The sequence below is a fragment of the Periplaneta americana genome, chromosome 14 (assembly GCF_040183065.1).
Source record: "Periplaneta americana isolate PAMFEO1 chromosome 14, P.americana_PAMFEO1_priV1, whole genome shotgun sequence".
NCBI lineage: Eukaryota > Metazoa > Arthropoda > Insecta > Blattodea > Blattidae > Periplaneta > Periplaneta americana.
Window position 1 is genome coordinate 24,658,246 of NC_091130.1, and position 20,894 is coordinate 24,679,139.

The 20,894-nt window shown below is 38.2% G+C and overlaps 1 protein-coding gene and 1 long non-coding RNA gene across 3 annotated transcripts in view; one reads left to right on the forward strand and one right to left on the reverse strand.

Moving 5' to 3' along the window:
• Window positions 1–20,844, reverse strand: part of LOC138713958 (DNA-directed RNA polymerase II subunit RPB1-like) — a 43,782-nt gene extending 22,938 nt beyond the window's left edge. The window contains exon 1 of the mRNA XM_069846537.1: window positions 20,808–20,844. Coding sequence (XP_069702638.1) covers window positions 20,808–20,844 — 37 coding nt within the window. The remainder of the gene's footprint in view (window positions 1–20,807) is intronic.
• The window catches only part of LOC138713977 (uncharacterized), a 201,053-nt gene that overhangs the window by 74,243 nt on the left and 105,916 nt on the right, over window positions 1–20,894 (forward strand). The window lies entirely within an intron of this gene.

The following is a 20,894-nucleotide window of genomic DNA, read 5'->3' on the forward strand; positions in this document are numbered from 1 at the left end:
ACACCCTTAATCTCTGTTCCTCTCTCAAAGTGAGAGTCCAAGTTTCACAACCATACAGAACAAAGGACTGACATCTCTACTGCAATTAATGATACAGGAAAGTGACCATTTTCAGTATCGAAGGGTTTACCTATTTACCGATGTGCTCAGCTATCCATCCATCCATCCATCCATCCATCCATCCATGCATCCACCCATTCTCGCATTTATCCGATCACACATCTTCTCAATCATACATTCATTCACTCATTCTAATTGAAGGGTTCAGAGCCATAGTGGGCCAAGCGCCATTTATTAAAAACTGAGAAAGCAAGGGTTAAAGTTAAGTGAATACCATAGTTTAATGAAGATTAACGTATTATTTAGTTTTAATGTGCATACTTTACAGTATACTGCTTGTTATATTATGTTTCATTAAATTATAGCAATCACTTAATTTTAACTTTCGTTTTCTCCGTTTTTAATATATGGCGCTTGGCCCGCTATGGCTCTGAACCATTCAATTCATCCACCCATCGATCCACCTATTCTCCCATTAATTTACTATTCATCCGTATATCTATTCACACATCCATTCATTCATGCCTCCATCCATCCATCCATACACACACTCGTTATCAAATTAACAACGCACACTCTAATACATATATTTAGTATTTCTTTCATCCATGCATTCATGCATCTATTCATGGAATAAAAATTACTGAGAAAAGTTGTGCGCTAATTTCGTAGTTTTACGCCTTAAGTGATATTTAGAGTCATCAAAATTTGAACCGGGCTATTCGGAGTGGAAAATTATTTCACACGAAATTGAAGTAATAGCTCGGCGAAAAATATCTAGAAAGTTTTGAAAATTGTACATGTCTCCAAAACTTCGACATGTGTATCAGAACTCCTCTATTTTGTACATACAATCGCCCTGTATGTGTGGGGCTCATAGCTTGGGAACAGTGAAGCCACAGTGTGTACGTAAATAAGATCAACTAGGATTTCGTTCTGGAGAGGAGGATAAACGCGAAAAAAAAGAAAAGCGGAGTGCTTAACACGATTTGCCTTCTAATACCGTATTAAATTCTCCCCTGAGTTTCGAACCCAAGTACCGTTGCTTTCATAATGTATAAAACGAAGTTATTTTATTCAACGTCATAAATGTATTCCAGGGTTGTTGTTATTATTATTATTATTATTATATTATTATTATTATTATTATTATTAGTAGTAGTAGTATTACTTAAGGAACCCGGAGGTTCATTGCCACCCTCACATACTGTACGTCCGCCATCGGTCCCTATCCTGAGCAAGATCAATCCAGTCTCTACAATCATATCCCACGTCCCTCAAATCCATTTTAATATTATTCTCCCAGCTACGACTCGGTCTCCCCAAAGGTATTTTTCCCTCCGGCCTTCCAACGAACACTGTATGCATTTCTGGATTAGCTCATACGTGCTACATGACGTGCCTATCTCAAATTATGATTATTATTATTATTATTTTATTATTACGCTCCTTGTTCTTACATTCATAGTTCTCTGTCAAGGGTAGGTCTTTCACTGCAAACCCAGCATTCTCTAATCTTTCCTATGTTCAGCCTTCCTCTTTGTCTCCGCATATGATACATATAATACCGTGGAAAGACTCTTGAGTTTTTCTTGGGAAAGATAAATGCGGTAAATCTCTGTTGCTTTCCGCACACCACTCTCTCTTTCGCATTTTAAAAGATCCCAGGAGGACCCAGCGTGGAAGTGAGGAAAGTGGATTTGACTAATTAGGCCCTCCGAATTTCACCGAAATTCAAAGCAAGGATTAAATATCACTTCTATCAGGATTTTTGACTCGATCAGAGACCGGCAAATCCCAATAAATTAGCCTCTACCCCCCCCCTTTGTTCCTACAATCAAAACTTATTTAGTCATCTTTCCCTAGGTTTTTCAGATCTTCTTCAGTAGGCATTGTAATATTGTATTATATACGAGTACGATTCTTGTGGGGCACGATAGCGTTGTATTTAAGACATGACGCTGCAAAGTTGAAAGGTAGCAGGTTCGATAGGGTCAAGAATTTTTTTCATTAATCTAATCCTTTCGGTCGCACTATGGACTTACAGTTTACACACCCTCTATTAGAAAACAGTTTCAGAGGTATTTTAGTGAGGTAAAGGAGGCGAGTACATAGGACTGATATCCCTACTGTCATTAATGCCAATTGTCTGTACAGGTAAGTGTCTTAATCTATCGCTAGTCTCTGGGCCGATTAACTTATAAAGAGATCGGCTTTAACTTTTGCGGTTCTTGTCACTATTTTAACTGGTTAATTTTTCTTAGTACAGGTACGACAAAGTCTTTAAGAAAAGATGCTCCAATTTTTAATTGATTTTCTTGTAACTACATAATAATACTGACTTTTCTGGTCTCTCAATAAATTTGAGAAAATGGTAATATAGTAATGTGGAAACAATTACTTCAATATCTGCTCTATTAGCACCCAACATATTTTTTATGCGCTATTTAACAATGTTTTAACTGTTAGATTATTTAGAATGGATGCAATTGGTAATAGCGAGATGCTATTGGTGAGATGAGGAATCGCTATGAGATTACTCGACATTCCCCTTACAGTTGCAGCTCTGAAATAATGTTAAAATGAAAACTGTAGTGTTTTTTTACGTACGACTATGTTTTTCTAATCTTTAGGTATGGGAGAATTTGGGAATTGACAGCCACATAAAAATGAAACTCTTTCTTGTCATTTCCTTGTTCTTTCCCTTATTCTCCTCGTCTTCTCCTTATTCTCCTTGTATTCCCCTTGTTGTCCATGTATTCCTCTTCCTCTCCTTATCGTCCCCATGTTTTTCTTTTATTGCCCTTGTTATTCTTCTCTTCTCCTTATTCTCCTTGTCTTCCCTTTGTTCTTCTTGTCTTCCCCTTGTTCTCCTTTCCTTCCCCTTATTATCCTTGTATTCACCTTGTTGTCCTTGCCTTTCCATTGTTATCCATTTTTACGACTGTACATTTCATGTGAATTATCGCCTAAAAAGTCACTTTTAAATACTTAATATGAAAAACAACTCTGACGTTCTGGCTGATATGCAGCCTACATCTACACCTTTTCCAATTGTATTTCAGAAATTATCAATTGTGTTTCAGATTTGTCAGTTGTATTTCAGAAATTATCAATTGTATTTCAGATTTGTCAATTGTATTTCAGATGGTATCAAATGTATTTCAGATTTGTCAATTTTATTTCAGATGGTATCAAATGTATTTCAGAAGTTACGGTTGGCACTTTATTCTCCAATGTTAAATTCAATCGAGATCATTTGGTGCAAAGTGAAGACGTACGTAAGAACCTATCTTGGAATTCCTGACGTCATAGCTCCTGGTGTTGTAGACTGATTTACCTACTGCACTGTAAAGAGTAAAATTGATGAAGCAACACACACAATATTGTTGGTGGTGATTGTGCTCGTGCAGTGCAACACAGTACAATTCATCAAGCTGCAGCTTTAGCTATGGGGAATATGCTTGTCAGACGCTAAGATGCAATAAAGTTGAGGATTCTTTAAATCCATTTTCCATTTTTTTTTGTAATATATGTTAAAATCTCCAGTAGGTCTACGTTTGTTATTTTGTGAAATAAAAGTGACTACGTAATCTTAAATGCATTGCTTATTTTCTGAAATACATTTGATACCATTTGAAATAAAATTGACAAATCTGAAATACATTTGATACCATCTGAAATAAAATTGACAAATCTGAAATACATTTGATAACACCTGAAATACAATTGACAAATCTGAAATACAACTGACTAATCTGAAATACATTTGATAACTTCTGAAATACAATTGATATTTTCTGAAATACAATTGAAAAATCTGAAATACATTTGATACTATCTGAAATACAATTGACAAATCTGAAATACATTTGATACCATCTGAAATAAAATTGACAAATATGAAATACATTTGATACCATCTGAAATACAATTGACAAATCTGAAATACAATTGATAATTTCTGAAATACAACTGACAAATCTGAAATTTAATTGATAATTTCTGAAATACAATTGACTAATCTGAAATACATTTGATAACTTCTGAAATACAATTGATATTTTCTAAAATACAATTGACAAATCTGAAATACATTTGATACTATCTGAAATACAATTGACAAATCTGAAATACATTTGATACCATCTGAAATAAAATTGACAAATATGAAATACATTTGATACCATCTGAAATACAATTGATAATTTCTGAAATACAACTGACAAATCTGAAATACAATTGATAATTTCTGAAATACAATTGACTAATCTGAAATACATTTGATAACTTCTGAAATACAATTGATATTTTCTAAAATACAATTGACAAATCTGAAATACATTTGATACTATCTGAAATACAATTGACAAATCTGAAATACATTTGATACCACCTGAAATAAAATTGACAAATATGAAATACATTTGATACCATCTGAAATACAATTGACAAATCTGAAATACAATTGATAATTTCTGAAATACAACTGACAAATCTGAAATACAATTGATAATTTCTGAAATAGAATTGACTAATCTGAAATACATTTGAAACTTCCGAAACACAATTGATATTTTCTTAAATACAATTGAAACAGGTGTAGACTACTGTATTACCAGACAGTTACACAGATCGTACTGAAAGTTTCCATAGCTGATAAGTCATAGGCCCTAACGCCCTGAATCTGTAATAACATGTGAGTAGACCTCTAACATATAAACAGTTCTCTGAAGTTAGTTCCATACCCGGAGGTTGGGGGCAGAGATAATCGTCGTTAAGTGCCGGGATTAAGACTGCAGTGTCTGCAGGTGCTTGGTGGAGCCCCCTGGGCATCGTGGACAGCTGCCCTCTACGCTCTCCCCGTTGTGAGCGTACTCCACGAAGATGGGTCTAACCCCTTCAATCAAACACTAATGTGTGAAATTATTGCTGTACGAGATATGCCTAGCGCCCAGACACGGGAGATCCCTATAGCATAACGAATGCTGGATATAACGTAACAACACAGCAGCAGCAGTGGAAACCCTACCTGCAGTTGCTGGCAAGGAAATAAATTCCTTCTGTTATAGTTCACGTCTGGCCTTCGATATAATATTACGAGTGATAGGGATTGAACTTCGTTTTTCGCGTAGTTACTACGTAACATTCCAGGTCAGTTTGTCTACTTTATATTGTCCACAGCCATACAGTACAACTTCATTTGGTATACGGACATTTGTCCACTTTTTTGTTCAGAAAGGATTCGTCCATTTTGAATGTCCACAAATATTTTGTCTATTTTCTTTGGTCCACATTTTTTTGTCAGTTTTTTCTAAAGTCCATTTAAAACATTGTCCATATAACTAAATACAAGACAAGATGAATTGCAGTTAATAGAAAACAATTTAATCATTACATGTGTTTTCTTATGGTTTCCATGATAGTGAAATCCAATTTAATTTCTGTGCCAGAATTCTTACTGAGGAATCAAATACAGTACAATATTTCAAAGACATAATGCCATATTTATTTCCTTCGTCCAAAGACAAGGATAAAATAGTTCATAACAACTACATATCGTCGTTGTTCCTGCAATAACTCCTATATGACATATTTATCGTTTTTCAGATTTTTGCTCTATTAAATAACTTAAATAGTGATACAAAAAATAAGAAAATCTCCTATATATAATTATATTCCTTTGTTTCGAAAATGTAAGAATTCACAGTCTCCTATGTACGGCTGCCATATGATGAATAAATGTGTTTTTTCTTCCTACTGAAAATTTTTATATTTTGCACATAGGAGTTATTACAGGAACAAGGACGATATAGCCTACCAGTTTCACTCATTCAGCAAAAATGGAGACCGACCGTATTCGCGGTACGAAAATTATTTATTTATTTCAGTAGGTTATTTTACGACGCTTTATCAACATCTTAGGTTAGGCTATTTAGCGTCTGAATGAGGTGAAGGTATTAATGCTGGTGAAATGAGTCCGGGATCCAGCAGCAAAAGTTACCCAACATTTGCATTTGAGGGAAAACCCCGAAAAAAACCTTCAACCGGGTAACTTGCCCCGACCTGGTTTCGACCCGGGCCACCTGGTTTCGCAGCCAGACGCGCTAACCGTTACTCCACAGGTGTGGACCCGTTGTGTTACAAATATGTTCGTATTCATATATTTAAGGAAAGTGAGCACATATGTTGGGAATAGAACTGAGGTTGGTGCAAAAAAACGTTATGGCAGAAATCAAAATTAGGGTCGAACACCCGTATACACAAACAAAAACAATATTTCCATACACGGTAGTTAATTTTTCTTTTTCCTTTGCTTTTAGCAGCCACTCCTATAATAATTGTAATGTATTTATTCATTAATCAAACTGTACAAATGATGATTTATAATCAACAAAGAGAAATTAAAAATTTGTATAGATAGCCTATATTATATGTCAATACGAAATCTATAGAAAAATTTACATCAAAATTTGAAATAGTTCCACGTGCTCCAAACAATAACTCAATCACCTCCCAGCGATTTTCAGGTATGCTGGATTTTCTTGTAGGTATTTGAAGTAAGGTTCATAATACCTCATTTTTTCAAGATCTACCTCTTCGATCTATGTATCACATCAATTATTTATTATATCGATGGTAGATGAGTATGTACACACATACAGGATGTTTCCGGGCTGGTGTTACAAACTTTCAGGGATGATGGGGAAGGGCACATGTATCAATTTGTGATAAGGAACCATGGTCCAGAAATGACTGAGTCGAAAGTTATAAGCAAAAATAGTTGTGTGGAAATGAAATTGTAATTTGGCACCACGTGACCTCCTTCCCTTAACCTTTGGAACAGTTGTGGGAAGATGGTATCGGTCAGATGTATCCTACGTGGGTACTTGCCCTGATACAATCTGTGAGCTTGTCTACTGTTCTCATTGACTCATCCGTATTCGAAAATCATGTCTGCATATTCCGCTCTCGTGTACTCCTCTATTTCACTAGGACTGATCGACTGGACACTGCAACTTGTACACATACACTGCTGTCTACAGACGTGCATATCAGGACCGACCATGTCCGTTACATATTACGCTATCTGCATTGCTTTAGTGGAGTTTCCTGTCCCCATCCCTCAGACAACGCACTGAATGGAATACTGTGAGTAGACAACGTAAACAACGTCAGATGAATACAGTATGTGTAAGATGTACAGATAAATGCACATTAATAAGGTGTACAGAGGAATAAAATTATTTCATTTCCATAGAACAATTTTTGCTTGTAACTTTCGACTGTCATTTCCGGACCATGGTTCCTTATCTCAAATTGATACATGTGCTCTTCCCCATCATCCCTGAAAGTTTGTAACACTAGCTCAGAAACACCCTGTAGATTTATAATCCCATACCTTGCGGAACTGGTAATGAGAAGCACTCATTTAATCCAGAATGTAATACTATCACATCACCGAAATACAGCATTGAAACGTAATGTTAATGTACTTGTTTCACTTGTTCTAAAATGTTGCTGAATGGTGTTAAGGAGATGTTATAACGTATCGCTTAGAATAGCTACAGTTTTCCACCCCTGATAATAATGGTGATGACGACGAAGGAGAGAATATGGAACAATGGTAAAATAACAATAAAAGGAGAAACGTAAGTGAATGTGGATGTTAGCCATGATGTCCCATGTTGGGCACAGGCCTCCTGTGATGGGGTTAGAACCCCCTCGACAGGGATGGCTCAAGTGTACAAGCTTGGTGAGCCAATCCAGGCGAGCTTGTCGTGTACACTACTTTTGTGACATGGTTAACAACCCTATTAGACTTTAACTAGTCTCAGCACTCTGTTCTTTGTTCATTTTTTTCTTGCACTACACACATTATACTGACATTGGCACTTTGACAAACACTGATTGCTATTTACACTATTTACTTGACACTTTCTCAACACTGACTTTACTATTTACAAAACTTATCTTACACTTTCACTAATACTGACTTTACTATTTACAATATCTTAACCCTGATTACGTTATCTATTTGCAATGACCTTCCCTAGTTCTTTCCACAAAACTCTGTTCTTTGCTGTCCTCGACCATTGTTTCCCAGCCTCTTTGGTAAACATGTCAGACCATCTGAGACGTGATCTTTCCTGTTCTCTCTTTCCGACGTAGGGGTCCCACATAGTGACTGCATGGGTCCAGCTTGTCTGATGTAGTCTCGCCACATGTCCCCCCAGGTCCACTTCGTTGCCGTGGCTCGTTCTGCTCCGTCAGTAGTGTTCGTCAGTCTTTGTAGTGTTTCGTTTGTCATTCTGTCTCGTAGCGTGGTGCCCAGTATTTTTCTTTGCATCTTCCTCTGGCATGTTTGTATACTTGAGCGTTGTCTCTCGGTCAATGTCCAAGTTTGGCAGCCGTATAGCAAAACTGGGATTACTCATGTCTCTAGTGCCTCGAACTTGAGATTGCTGTTGGTTGTCTTGTCCGTCCATATGAACTTGAGGCTCTAGAACGCCTTCCATGCTGAAACGTAAGTACTCTGAAGAAATATTCAGGCACTAGTCGTTTGTAATCCCTGCCATACGTGTTGAGAATTCGTCCTCTACTCTGCCTTAAAAATCGTAATATCGTTTGAAAAACTTGCGTCGACAAGTAGACAATAAAATACATACCGTAGCATATAAAAACCTGCAAAACTACAGTGGACATGCACGGTTAGAGAGATGTACCGGTATGTCCAACTTGTTAAAGAAATTAGGCTTCGTGTCAGTGCGCATGATCAGACCTAAGATGTCTTATTCACTTGATCGATCAAGATGAAAATGTTTTACCTGGAATTTACGAAGTATCATGCGACCGCAGATTCTTCGGCAACGCCTATTGGTCTTAGCAATAAATATGACAAAATCGATGCCAACACACAATCCATGTTTCCATTTTTCTTCCCATGATCAGCCAAGGGCACTGGCAAGAATCAGATGGGTTGCTGCTTCGTACATCTGCGGCTCCATTTCTTTTTTTTTTTTTCCTCTTTTATCAAAAGTGCATCAGTCTTCCTGGATCTATCAGCAAGTCCATGAAAAGCACAGAATTTTGTTCCGTTAAAACAATCTACATTCACCACCCTACCACAAGACATCTTTATATTCTTCATCTTATACAGTTTCAGTTTCTAGAAATTGGAACTCTCTTCCGAGTGATGTAAGGGGTTGCTGGACAATAACTTCATTTAGGTCAAAATTACATAAATTCTTACTTAACAGATTAATTGCTGATTAATATTTGTTACTTATAATGGAACTAATATCTGTCCATTGTTATTATTATCATTAATTTCTCTAAATACATTCACAAAACCTCTAATGGCAATTACATTAATATTCTCATTATAGAAATATATTTTAGATTTATATATATATTTTTTTTCTCCCTGTAACATAGTCCTACTAAGCTTATATTAAATTAATTTTCATCATTTTACTAGCTATCTCAAATATTAAATTAATTATAATTGATTGAGTTAAATTAGCTCATAAATTAAGTTACTACTTTACCTTATAGGTTTATATAAATTTAAATACATATGTAGTCTACTAGTCGTTAAAACTGAAGAATATTGCTGGAGAAACTTTTAAGTGTAGTGTAAATATTTGTAATTTAAATATGTATTGTATTGATTAAGGCTGGTTGAGTGGAAGAGAAGGCCTATGGCCTTAACTCTGCCAGCGAAAATAAAACATTATTATTATTATTATTATTATTATTATTATTATTATTATTATTATCAATGGTTTGTACGATAGGTCTATCAAACAATGCCTACTGAAAACGTGATAGCGAAACCATTATGAAGATCATTCTATGTAAGTACAGTAGTGGCAAAAAAAACCGGACCGACCCATGTAGCTGATCCCAGAGCCCTGTTCACTCCAGAGCACGGTAGACTGGTAACTAAGACTTTCGTAGTTCGAATCCTGCAGGGGAAGGAAACTTTTTTTTGTTCCTTATTCAAATTTATTCCCAATACTTTTCGATAGCTGGTAAAATTCATGTTCTGGGAATAATAAGTTAATTAAGTAGTAAAATATCGCTGCAATCGAAAGGTATTGGGAATAAATTTGAATAAGGAACAAAACAAAGTTTCCTTCCAAGGCAGGATTCGAACCACGAAAGTCTTAGTTGTCAGTCTATCGTGTTCTGGAGTGAACAAGGCTCTGAAATCAGCTATAAGGATCGGTCCGGTTTTTTTTTTGCCACTACTGTACATTATCAATTGAAATTCAACGTCAGTCATATTAATACAACCTATGTTAAAAATACACTTCTGGTTGCTAGGATACGAAAAAAAAACACTAAACTGAATTTTAAAACATCGCTGTTAATTTTATTTAGATCTGTATGTATTATTAAGTATAATGTAATTGAACCTTGCAGTCACGTTACATGATCTAACTAACTTATATCGGGTTCTTTCCCTCCTTGTTCCTGATCAATTCCAGCATTATTCCTTTTCACCTACTAATTTTATTATGTCAACAATGGTCCGTCCCATCCCGCGCCGTTGCGTCGTGGTCTAAGGCACCCTGCCTAGGACTCGCGTTACGGAATGCGCGCTGGTTCGAGTCCTTATGGGGGAAGAAATTTTCTCATGAAATTTCGGCCAGTGTATGGGACCGGTGCCTACCCAGTATCGTAATGCACTTGGGCAGCTACGATAGGTAGCGAAATCCGGTTGCGAATGCCAGCTATAACGGCTGGGGGGATCATCGTGCTAACCACACGATACCTCCATTCTGGTTGGATGATCGTCCACCTCTGCTTCGGCATGTGGGCGTGAGGCCAGTAGTCGGCTGGTCGGTCTAGGCCCTTCACGGGCTGTAGCCACACGGATTATTATTATTATTATTATTATTATTATTATTATTATTATTATTATTATTATTATTATTATTATTATATTATGGTCCGTCCCAGAGATCTATGGAGTAACTTCACGCATATAGGGGCGGAGTCTATATGTGCCGGAATGTATTGCGGGCAGCATCACCTCGAGGCCGCTAAGGGGTAAGATGCTGGTGGTAGAAGGTAGAGTAGAGTTCAGATAGAAGTGATCCAATCCTGCAAGCGATTGCTAGCTTCGTTCAACCAACACCTCATCCCCCCAAGAGCGGTCATTGGCCCTAGCGCTCCCACATACCACTTGCGCAGAAGTCTTTTTTTGTCTTTCTACTCTACAGATCCCTGGGATCGACCATAGTCGTTCTCTTATGAACCAGGTAGCTCGTCCTCTGATCATGCGCACTGACTCCTTTCTGGGACTTATAAAGTAGCCTATCTGTGTGACAAAACTTTTTTCTAAGACTGTACCACTGACTACAAATTGGTAAATACGAGGTGCGGCAGAGGAATCGGGCGATTTTCAAATGGAAATAACTCGGTAGTTATGTCTATTAGAACAAATACATTACTACCGAAAAAACTTGGCTATATATGCCATTTTGTTGACATACATTTAGATTGTCTTCAAAATTATGTTCTTCAAATGATGTCCGTCTCTCTCTATGCACTCTTCAATTATTTCCCTGAAGTTGCGTGTTTCTCTTTCCAACATTTCGCCATCAATGTTGGCGATTTCCTGGACAAAGGCAATCTTCAGGTCATCAGTTGTTTGAGAACTGTTTACGTACACTTTGGACTTCAGTTAACCCCACAGAAAGTAGTCGCAGACGGTAAGGTCAGGCGAGCGGGGAGGCCAGAGAATGTCGCCAGGTCGAGAAATGATATTCCCTGGAAACATGCGGTGCAGAACTGTCATTGAATTTTCTGCCGTATGAGCCGTGGGACCATCTGGCTGAAACCATACAATTTGTCTATCAATCCCACATAGACGCCTACGCAGTTTTTGTTAAAGAAATGTCCTCAGAATTTCGACGTAGCGTTCACTATTCACTGTCACAGCGTTCCCGTTCTCCTATAAAAAAAATATGGGCCTATGACACAGTATCTAGACACCGCACAACAAACTGTAACCTTTTCACAGTGAAGCGGACGCTCGTGTAGTTAGTTAAGATTTTAGGGGGTCCAGTATCTAAAGTTCTGCTTATTAACATAAACATTTAAATGGAAATGTGCCACGTCACTCATGAACATAACGACTTCGACAATCAAAATTTCCACCATTCTCTCGGTGAATGTCCCTCATTCAACTGCTGAACAATCATAATGTTATGTGGATGAAACCTAAGATCTGAATGCAATATTCGGCTCACAGAACGTTCCGAAAGTCGCAATGACATAGTCTGCCGTCTAGCTGATCGATGTGGACTCCTCGTAACAGCCACTCTTAAGGCTGGATCACAATAAACAGGGAAAGAGAACCAGAATGAAAACGAGAAGCAGAGGACGTGAATATGAAAATTTTTGATTCACAATAAACCGAGAACGTAGACGACTAATCATATCGATATGCATGTCAATAACGATATGTAAAGTCGATATTACGCATTCTGATGTTAAATGTTAAAATGTTATGTTTTATTTAACGACGCTCGCAACTGCAGAGGTTATATCAGCGTCGCCGGATGTGCCGGAATTTTGTCCCGCAGGAGTTCTTTTGCATGCCAGTAAATCTACTGACATGAGCCTGTCGCATTTAAGCACACTTAAATGCCATCGACCTGGCCCGGGATCGAACCCGCAACCTTGGACATAGAAGGCCAGCGCTATACCAACTCGCCAACCAGGTCGACTGTTCTGATGTTATTTTGTATAATTGACCAATGGCGTTCTCTCATGAGTACAACATAAACATAGGTTAAGCAACTTCGAAATTTCAACTGAAACATTTCATTAGGTACGGTGCTATAAATATGCCCATGCATCTTTATTATCACAACCTATTTTAAGTCTACCGTAACGTAAAATAATTAGAGAAGAAACATTTGTAATAGAACAAAAATGAACACAACAGTAGTTATTGAATTGAAGAGTGAATATGTAGTGTATAATACAACCAATACAGTAATAAAATATGATTCGCTTTCGATCGGTGTTCAAAGATGCAGCTATTGAAAACCACGTATTCTCCTTAATTTTCTAATCTTCATACGAGGCGCGCCGCTTATCGTAAACGTGAGGATTTTCCTCAACACTCAGTATTAGAATCTCATCAAATAAAACTCGCTCCATGATGCACAGCACAGAACAAAATAATGCATAGGTTGTGTCACGGTCTTCTTGCTACAAAATATAAGACGACAAAATAGCTTTTAGATGGCAATAGAATGAATCTAGTGGGCTGTGATCGGAAACGTGAACGCTAAAGTTGAAACTTGGCCAACTCTCCGTTCCCGGTCCCGGGCTCCGGTAAGCTTTTCGTTAATTGTGAATCCTCACATTTAAATGTACACATTTTAACAATTTTACCGTTTTCGTTTTCGTTCCGATTCTCGTTTCCGGTTTATTGTGAACCAGCCTTAACTCGCTCAATGTTATCCACCGTTCGTACATTTCGAACGCATCCTGGTGGTTTCTTCTTGCAAGCTGATGCTGATAACCGAAAGTTTTGCACCCATCTCAATATTGTATTGCGAGCAGGAACGGCTCCGTGGTGGCCAACATTAAATTGGAGACGAAAGGCATGCTGGGTTTTTACAACTGAATCACCATTCTTGAAAAATGCCTCGATAACGAAAGCACGATGCTCCGAGCTCCATACTTCCATGATTACACAAAATGGCAGTGACGTAGCGTCAATGTAAGCTAAAAAGCTCAGCTTCCCCAGTTAATAATAATTTCACAATAAACCTGGAGTCTATGGACAAAATTATTTATTAATTTTAACAGAATTTATATTTACGCGTTGAATATTGTGATGCGGCAGCTCAGGATGATTTGTGATGCAGCAGTAAACAAGGAGCCTGCACACACCAGCTTCCAAGCAGACTGGTTTCTTACACTCATTCTTCTGTGTAACCCACCCCGCAGATTTTCCATCCCTTTCTAACTAAACTATCCTGGTCGCAAGGCTAGCAAGAAGCTAGCTTTGACATTGAAAATAAGTAGTTTCCGAGTTATCCCTTTTCGTCAGTTGTGTTCAGTTAAAGTGTTAGTGTGCATTGTGGCTGATATAATAAATAATGAGTGAAATAACAGTTCCTGACACCAATTTGCTTGAATTTTTAGGACAATTCTATTATCAAGACTGACTTACGAACAAAAGTGTGATCTAAAAACAAATGACCGACTCGCTTGCTGTCAATGAAGGACACAACCAAAAGACAGACGCATACTTACGTACTGTATCTATTGACCGTTAATATTGTGATTCCTCTAACTATGACAGGGAGTGAGCTAATGTTATACGTATACGTATCTATTTGTTAGAGATATGTGTAAACCGTGAAATCACATTTTACTACGTACCATTTGAGGTCTTGCCTTATTGGTATTACTTACGAGGTTCCAACCAATCTTCGACTGCTGACTTGACATTGACTACTATTTATTTTAAGACTATGTTTTTGTAATATTTTTTCTCACATTGCATGAAAGACAACTTGAATTAGCTTCCCCTGCTCAAAATTTCATGCTACGCCACTGCAAAATGGCATCAAAAATGCTAACAAACGACGGTCGATCGAAATCCATAACCCGTCATGTTGCTCAGTAAACGGCATTCTAAAACAATCCGATTCCTTTACCGCACCCTTGTATTAGCCTTTTTACTTATTTCAGCAAAACAGTTATCTCTTCATAGCTTACTATGCCGTGTACATTTATGAAATATACCTCAAGCGTTTTCTCACGACAAACGGACGTACCTGTACTATACAAGTTAGAAACCTTCTTCATTACGGAAGAGAAATATATTATATGTATGGAATGAGCAGTCCAACCCTCGGATAAGTCAACACCCACCCTCATTAGCAGCGTAGCTCGTCAAGGAAGCGCTGTAATTACTGGAAGCACAGGTGAGTCGATGGTACAAGCTCCTCAAGAGCAGACTCTACCCTGGAGCACCCGCTAATTAAAGCAAGAACATGCATCATCCACAATACAACAAAAATATTATAACAACCGAGAAGAAAGACAGGAGGGGTGGTTTTTCCACAGAGGGCTGCCAGATATCTTCAAGTCGTAGCGCGGGAGAGCTTTACGGTCTCTTGCAACATGGTAGCGGTGTGTATGACAACTTTACGAGGGCCACTGCCTGCGGCGAGCCCTCGGGGCTGACGAGATGCGTCTCGTAAACAGCGAGACATCAGCTAGTGTTAAGGAGCCGGGGAAATGTTTTTAATATTCTTGTAATGGGCTTTAAATAACGGAGCATTTAGAAGCAGTTGCTAACTCGGCAATTTATTGTTATTTTTTAAAACAAATTATTATTCTTACGCAGCAATTACTATAGTGATGACCAGCTGGTCGATACTAAAAACAAAACAATAACATATGACACGCAACACGAGCTAACTTAATTTAGACCACACATTTGCAAAATCTTCATATCTGAATGTCTGTATGCAAGTCTTCTACATCACAACACAAATCTTTTGGTTTTACATCATATGTACAGTCTTAAAAGAAAATTGGCGTGGATTGGAAAGTGAGAAGACTGTTCCGTAATCTTTATATGAATCTTTATATGAAACAACGAGTGAAAATCAGGATAGGAAAATACATGTCACAAGGAAGTGACACTGGAAGAGGAGTACGTCAAGGAAGTGTTTTATCACTTACCCTGTTCAATATCTACTTGGAGGATATAGTAAAGGACTGCTTTCAGAACATGGGAGGAGTGATAGTAGGAGGAAGAAGAATAAAGTGCATAAGATTTGCTGATATGGCGTTGTTAGCAGAAGAGGAAATGATACTAAAGGATATGCTACTGGAGCTAAATGACAGCTGTGAGTAGTATGGGATGAAGACAAATGCAAATAAGACGAAGAGCATGGTCATAGGAAGACAAATACAGAAGATAAACTCGCGAATTCTAAATGAGGCAGTAGAGCAAGTGGACAGCTTCAAATACTTGGGGTGTACTATAAGCAGTAACATGAGCTGCTGCCAGGAAATCAAAAGGAGGATAGCAATGGCTAAGGAGGCTTTTAATCTAAAAAGGAGTATCTTCTGGGGACCTTTGGGAAATGAACTAAGAAAGAGACTAGTGAAGTGCTTTGTATGGAGTGCGATATTGTATGGGGCAGAAACATGGACATTACGACGAAGTGAAGAGAAGCGAATAGAAGCATTTGAAATGTGGATATGGAGAAGAATTGAACGTGTGAAGTGGACAGACAGAATAAGAAATGAAGCTGTGCTGGAAAGAGTGGGTGAACAAAGAATGATGCTGAAACTGTTCAGGAAGAGGAAAAGGAATTGGTTGGGTCACTGACTGAGAAGAAACTGCCTACTGAAGGATGCACTGGAAGGAATGGTGAATGGGAAAGAGTTTGGGGGAAAAGATGATATCAGATGATAGACGACATTAAGATATAGCCTATGGATCATATGAGGAAACAGAGAGGAAGGCAGAAAATAGGAAAGACTGAAGAAAGTTGGGTTTGCAGTGAAAGATCTACCCTTGGGCAGAACACTAAATGAAATGAATGACATGTATTTTGTAGTTATTTCTGATATAATTTCTATTCGAGTACCGCAGTCTTCCAGCCTATTGCTGGCCTTATATACATATACCTCAACAGAGGTGAATAATCATCCGATCTGTAGAAGGTAACGTGTGGTTAGCACGAAGCTGGTTTTCGAAACCGGATTTCACAACTTACTGTAGCTATACAAGTTCATCACGAGTCCCACACATAGACCGAAATTTCATGATGAAATATCATCAGTATCAGGACTCGAACCAGCCCTCATTCTGTATCACTAGTTCAAGAGATGATGCCTCAAACCACACGGCTACGGAGAGAGACTAACTCAATAATAATTAATAACACTTAATTTTTTAGATGTTTTGCGAACTAAATTTAAGTACAACATATTATAGTGAATCTATTTTACTTCTTCTCTTCTTAAAATATGAGGTATCATCGTTACTCCTTGCCAAATCCGAGAACGTCATCAACGCCGAGTGAAGTTTGAACACTATTTTCGTGCTTAGTGCAACATGAATGCGGCAAGATAAGGGGAGAGAAATGGGGTTGAATGCACATAGAGATCCTGCAGAAATGCAACTGTCGGGCCTTAATGACATCCGGGAACGCAGGGGGTGGAGGAGACTCGAACACACGTCCTAATGAATCGATGCAGTGAAGCGGAGTTATGAATTCTACATTATAGAGATCCATACAGTGCTCGTGCCTTATGAATTTTACAGTATAGAGATCCATGCTTGCGGTTCATGGTTCTCAGAATTTTTTTTACTTGGTTATTTAACGACGCTGTATCAACTACGAGGTTATTTAACGTCGATGGAATTTCTGATAGCGAGATGATATTTGGCGAGATGAGGCCGAGGATTCGCCATAGATTACCTGATGTTTGCCTTACGGTTGGGGAAAACCTCGGAAAAAACCCAACCAGGTAATCAGCCCAAGCGGGAATCGAATCCGCGCCGGAGAGCAACTCCGGATCAGCAGGAAAGCTCCTTAACCGACCGAGCTACGCCGGTGGCTGAAAATATTATTAAAAATAAAATAATGTATCAAAATAATACAAAAATATTTGATATTCTAATCAGAATAACTTAACAAAAGTTAGGAGATTTTATGAATAATTGGCAGTAATAACTAATAAAACATTATTGTCAAGTGTGCGCGTCGTTTCGATATATTTTAATGGCGAGTATGTAATGTTATGTTTTATTTAACGACGCTCGCAACTGCAGAGGTTATATCAGCGTCGCCGGATGTGCCGGAATTTTGTCCCGCAGGAGTTCTTTTACATGCCAGTAAATCTACTGACATGAGCCTGTCGCACCGCGAGTATGTAAGACAAAAGGGTCACTGTAGCCTATAGTGCATAAAATTCAGACAAATTCCACAACAAGGTGCAACGAAACATCAGAGAAGTCTGCAATATCCGGCATACACCCTCTAAACGTGACGTTAAACTATAGAATGGGTGGTTTTTGGAAACTAGCAGCATAAGAAAGGCATCACGGCCAGAAAGACCCAGAATACCAAAAGCTCAAGTTCCAGCAGAACGGGAAGCTTTCCCATAAAGTCGATTCGCCATGTATCACAACTTGCAAATTAAACCATATCCATACAAAATGGTATTCTGGAGGCAATGAAAGCAGAAGACAATGAAAAAAATTATTTTGCAAAGAGAACTATTTTTAAGAGATTCCAACCTATTTGCCCCCGCGATCACCAGATTTAACACTGCTGGATTTTATTGTGTGGGGTTATGTAAAGGACAAGGTCTAAAGAAAGTCCGTAAGGAACATTCAGGTCTTAAATGAAAGATTAAGAGAGAACATATCAACAATCACACAACGTATGCTTTTGGACCGAAATTGATTATCGATTAGATATCATAAGAATAACGATAGGCACGTATGTGGAAACTGTATCACTAAATTCATAATATATGTTAATCTTATAAAGTAAACAAAATAAAAATATTTTGCATTGGTTTCAAAGTTATTACTGTGTATTTTTGTTATTTTATATACACGAACATATATGACCAGAAATAATTTACTTAAAAATGAAGAAACTACAGGTAACATGTGCCACGCTAGCTCAGCTAGTTTCCGATATCTGTGAACATTGTGACGACGGAGAGGTATTTATGGTGGACAAAGCTAAAGGCATTTCCGTTGTTACCAATTCCACAGACGCTAGAAAACCGTGCAGCTGCCACAACGATTACAATTTTCTGATAAAACTTCAAAATTATCATTTTTCCGTAACTGATTATTAGGAAATCTTCAAGAAAAGACGTAACGATTTTAAACAATATACTACTGATATACATAATATATTATTGATTACTGTTGTTAAACTTCTGGAGGTTGGAAATTTGAGGAGTGGATCAGGACAGCACGTTTGCACATCTTTTTATGTTAGGTTAGGTTCTTTTCAAACTGAAATGACGAGTGAAAGGTACAGTTAAAATTACTCTAACCTAACCTAACCTAACCTATCCTAACCTAACCTATCCTAACCTAACCTATCCTAACCTAACCTATCGTAACCTAACTTAACATAAAAAGGTTAGGTTAGGTTAGGTAAGAGTAATTTTAACTGTCCTACGCTTCACTCGTCATTTCAGTTTGAAAAGAACCTAACATAAAAAGGAGATGTGCAAACGTGCTGTCCTGATCCACTCCTGAAATTTGGAGCATAACAATGACTGCCAGCCAGCGCCATATTCATTAATCAGCACAACAAAAATAAAGATAATGAAATAAACAACTGAGAATCCAGTCGAAGTCAACATCATCAGAAGGATTTTGTGTGGCGCTCCCTGTCTTTTTTAACTGGTTATTTTACGATCTTATATCAACTACTATGGTTATCTAGCGCCTAAATTAGATGAAGATGATAATGCCAGTGAAATGAGTCCGGGGTCCAGAGCTGAAAGTTACCCAGAATTTTCTCTTGGTGAGTTGAGGGAAAACCAGGGGAAAAACCTCAACCAGGTAACGTGGTCCTACCTAGGATTTGAACCCGGGCCAGTTCGTTTCATGGTCAGGCATGCTAACCGTTACTCCCTGTCTTCTGTCGAAATTATTGGACCTATCCTCTTCGATGGTAGTTAAAATTGAACACTATAATATACAGATCCTGCAAGAAGATTCTGGCCACCGGCGTAGCTCTGTCGGCTAAGACGGTATGGCATAGTTGCGCCCCGCGGTCAATTCGGAGGTCTAGGCATGGCATAGTTGCGCCCCGAAGAACTCAGGTAGCAGGATGGACATGGCATAGTTGCGCCCCGAAGAACTCAGGTAGCAGGATGGACATGGCATAGTTGCGCCCCGAAGAACTCAGGTAGCAGGATGGACATGGCATAGTTGCGCCCCGAAGAACTCAGGTAGCAGGATGGACATGGCATAGTTGCGCCCCGTGGGCATAGTACACACGAAAGTGATTGTCAGAAAATAAATAAATTACTTAAAAATATTATAGTGGTAGATTCATTTTTAAGAACATCTGTCTATTTTACAGCTTATGAATTCCTCGATCACGTGACTTAAAAAACGGAGTCTATCGATATCGATAGGCTATCGATAATCACTGCACAAACAATAGAAAAACAATTAACAAAGTACTGTCAACTTCATAGTGTTCATTTTAAGGGTAGGCTATCGATAATCACTGCATAAACAGTAGAAAAACAGTTAACAAAGTACTGCCAACTTCATGGTGTTCATTTTAATGGTAGGCTATCGATAATCACTGCATAAACAGAAGAAAAACAGTTAACAAAGTACTGCCAACTTCATGATGTTCATTTTAATGGTAGGCTATCGATAATCACTGCATAAACAGTAGAAAAACAGTTAATAAAGTACTGCCAACTTCATGGTGTTCATTTTAACGGTATCGATAATGACTATTAAATCGAATAAGAAATCAATAAGGTTGGTTGATTACGAGGCTCGAGTTTCCGTAATGCCTTTTTCTCTACCTATTTCATCGGGGCGCAACTATGCCATGCCTATTCTTCTACTTGATGGAAACGGGGCGCAACTATGCCCACAAAACAGGGATCCTTTTTTATCTGCTGCATTTTACCTGACCGTGGGGCGCAACCATGCCAAGCCCGGCTAAGACACTTACCTGCCGATCCAGAGCTGCGCTCGGGCACGGGTTCCATTCCCGCCTGGGCAGATTAACTGGTTGGTTTTTTTCCTATACTTTCCCCAA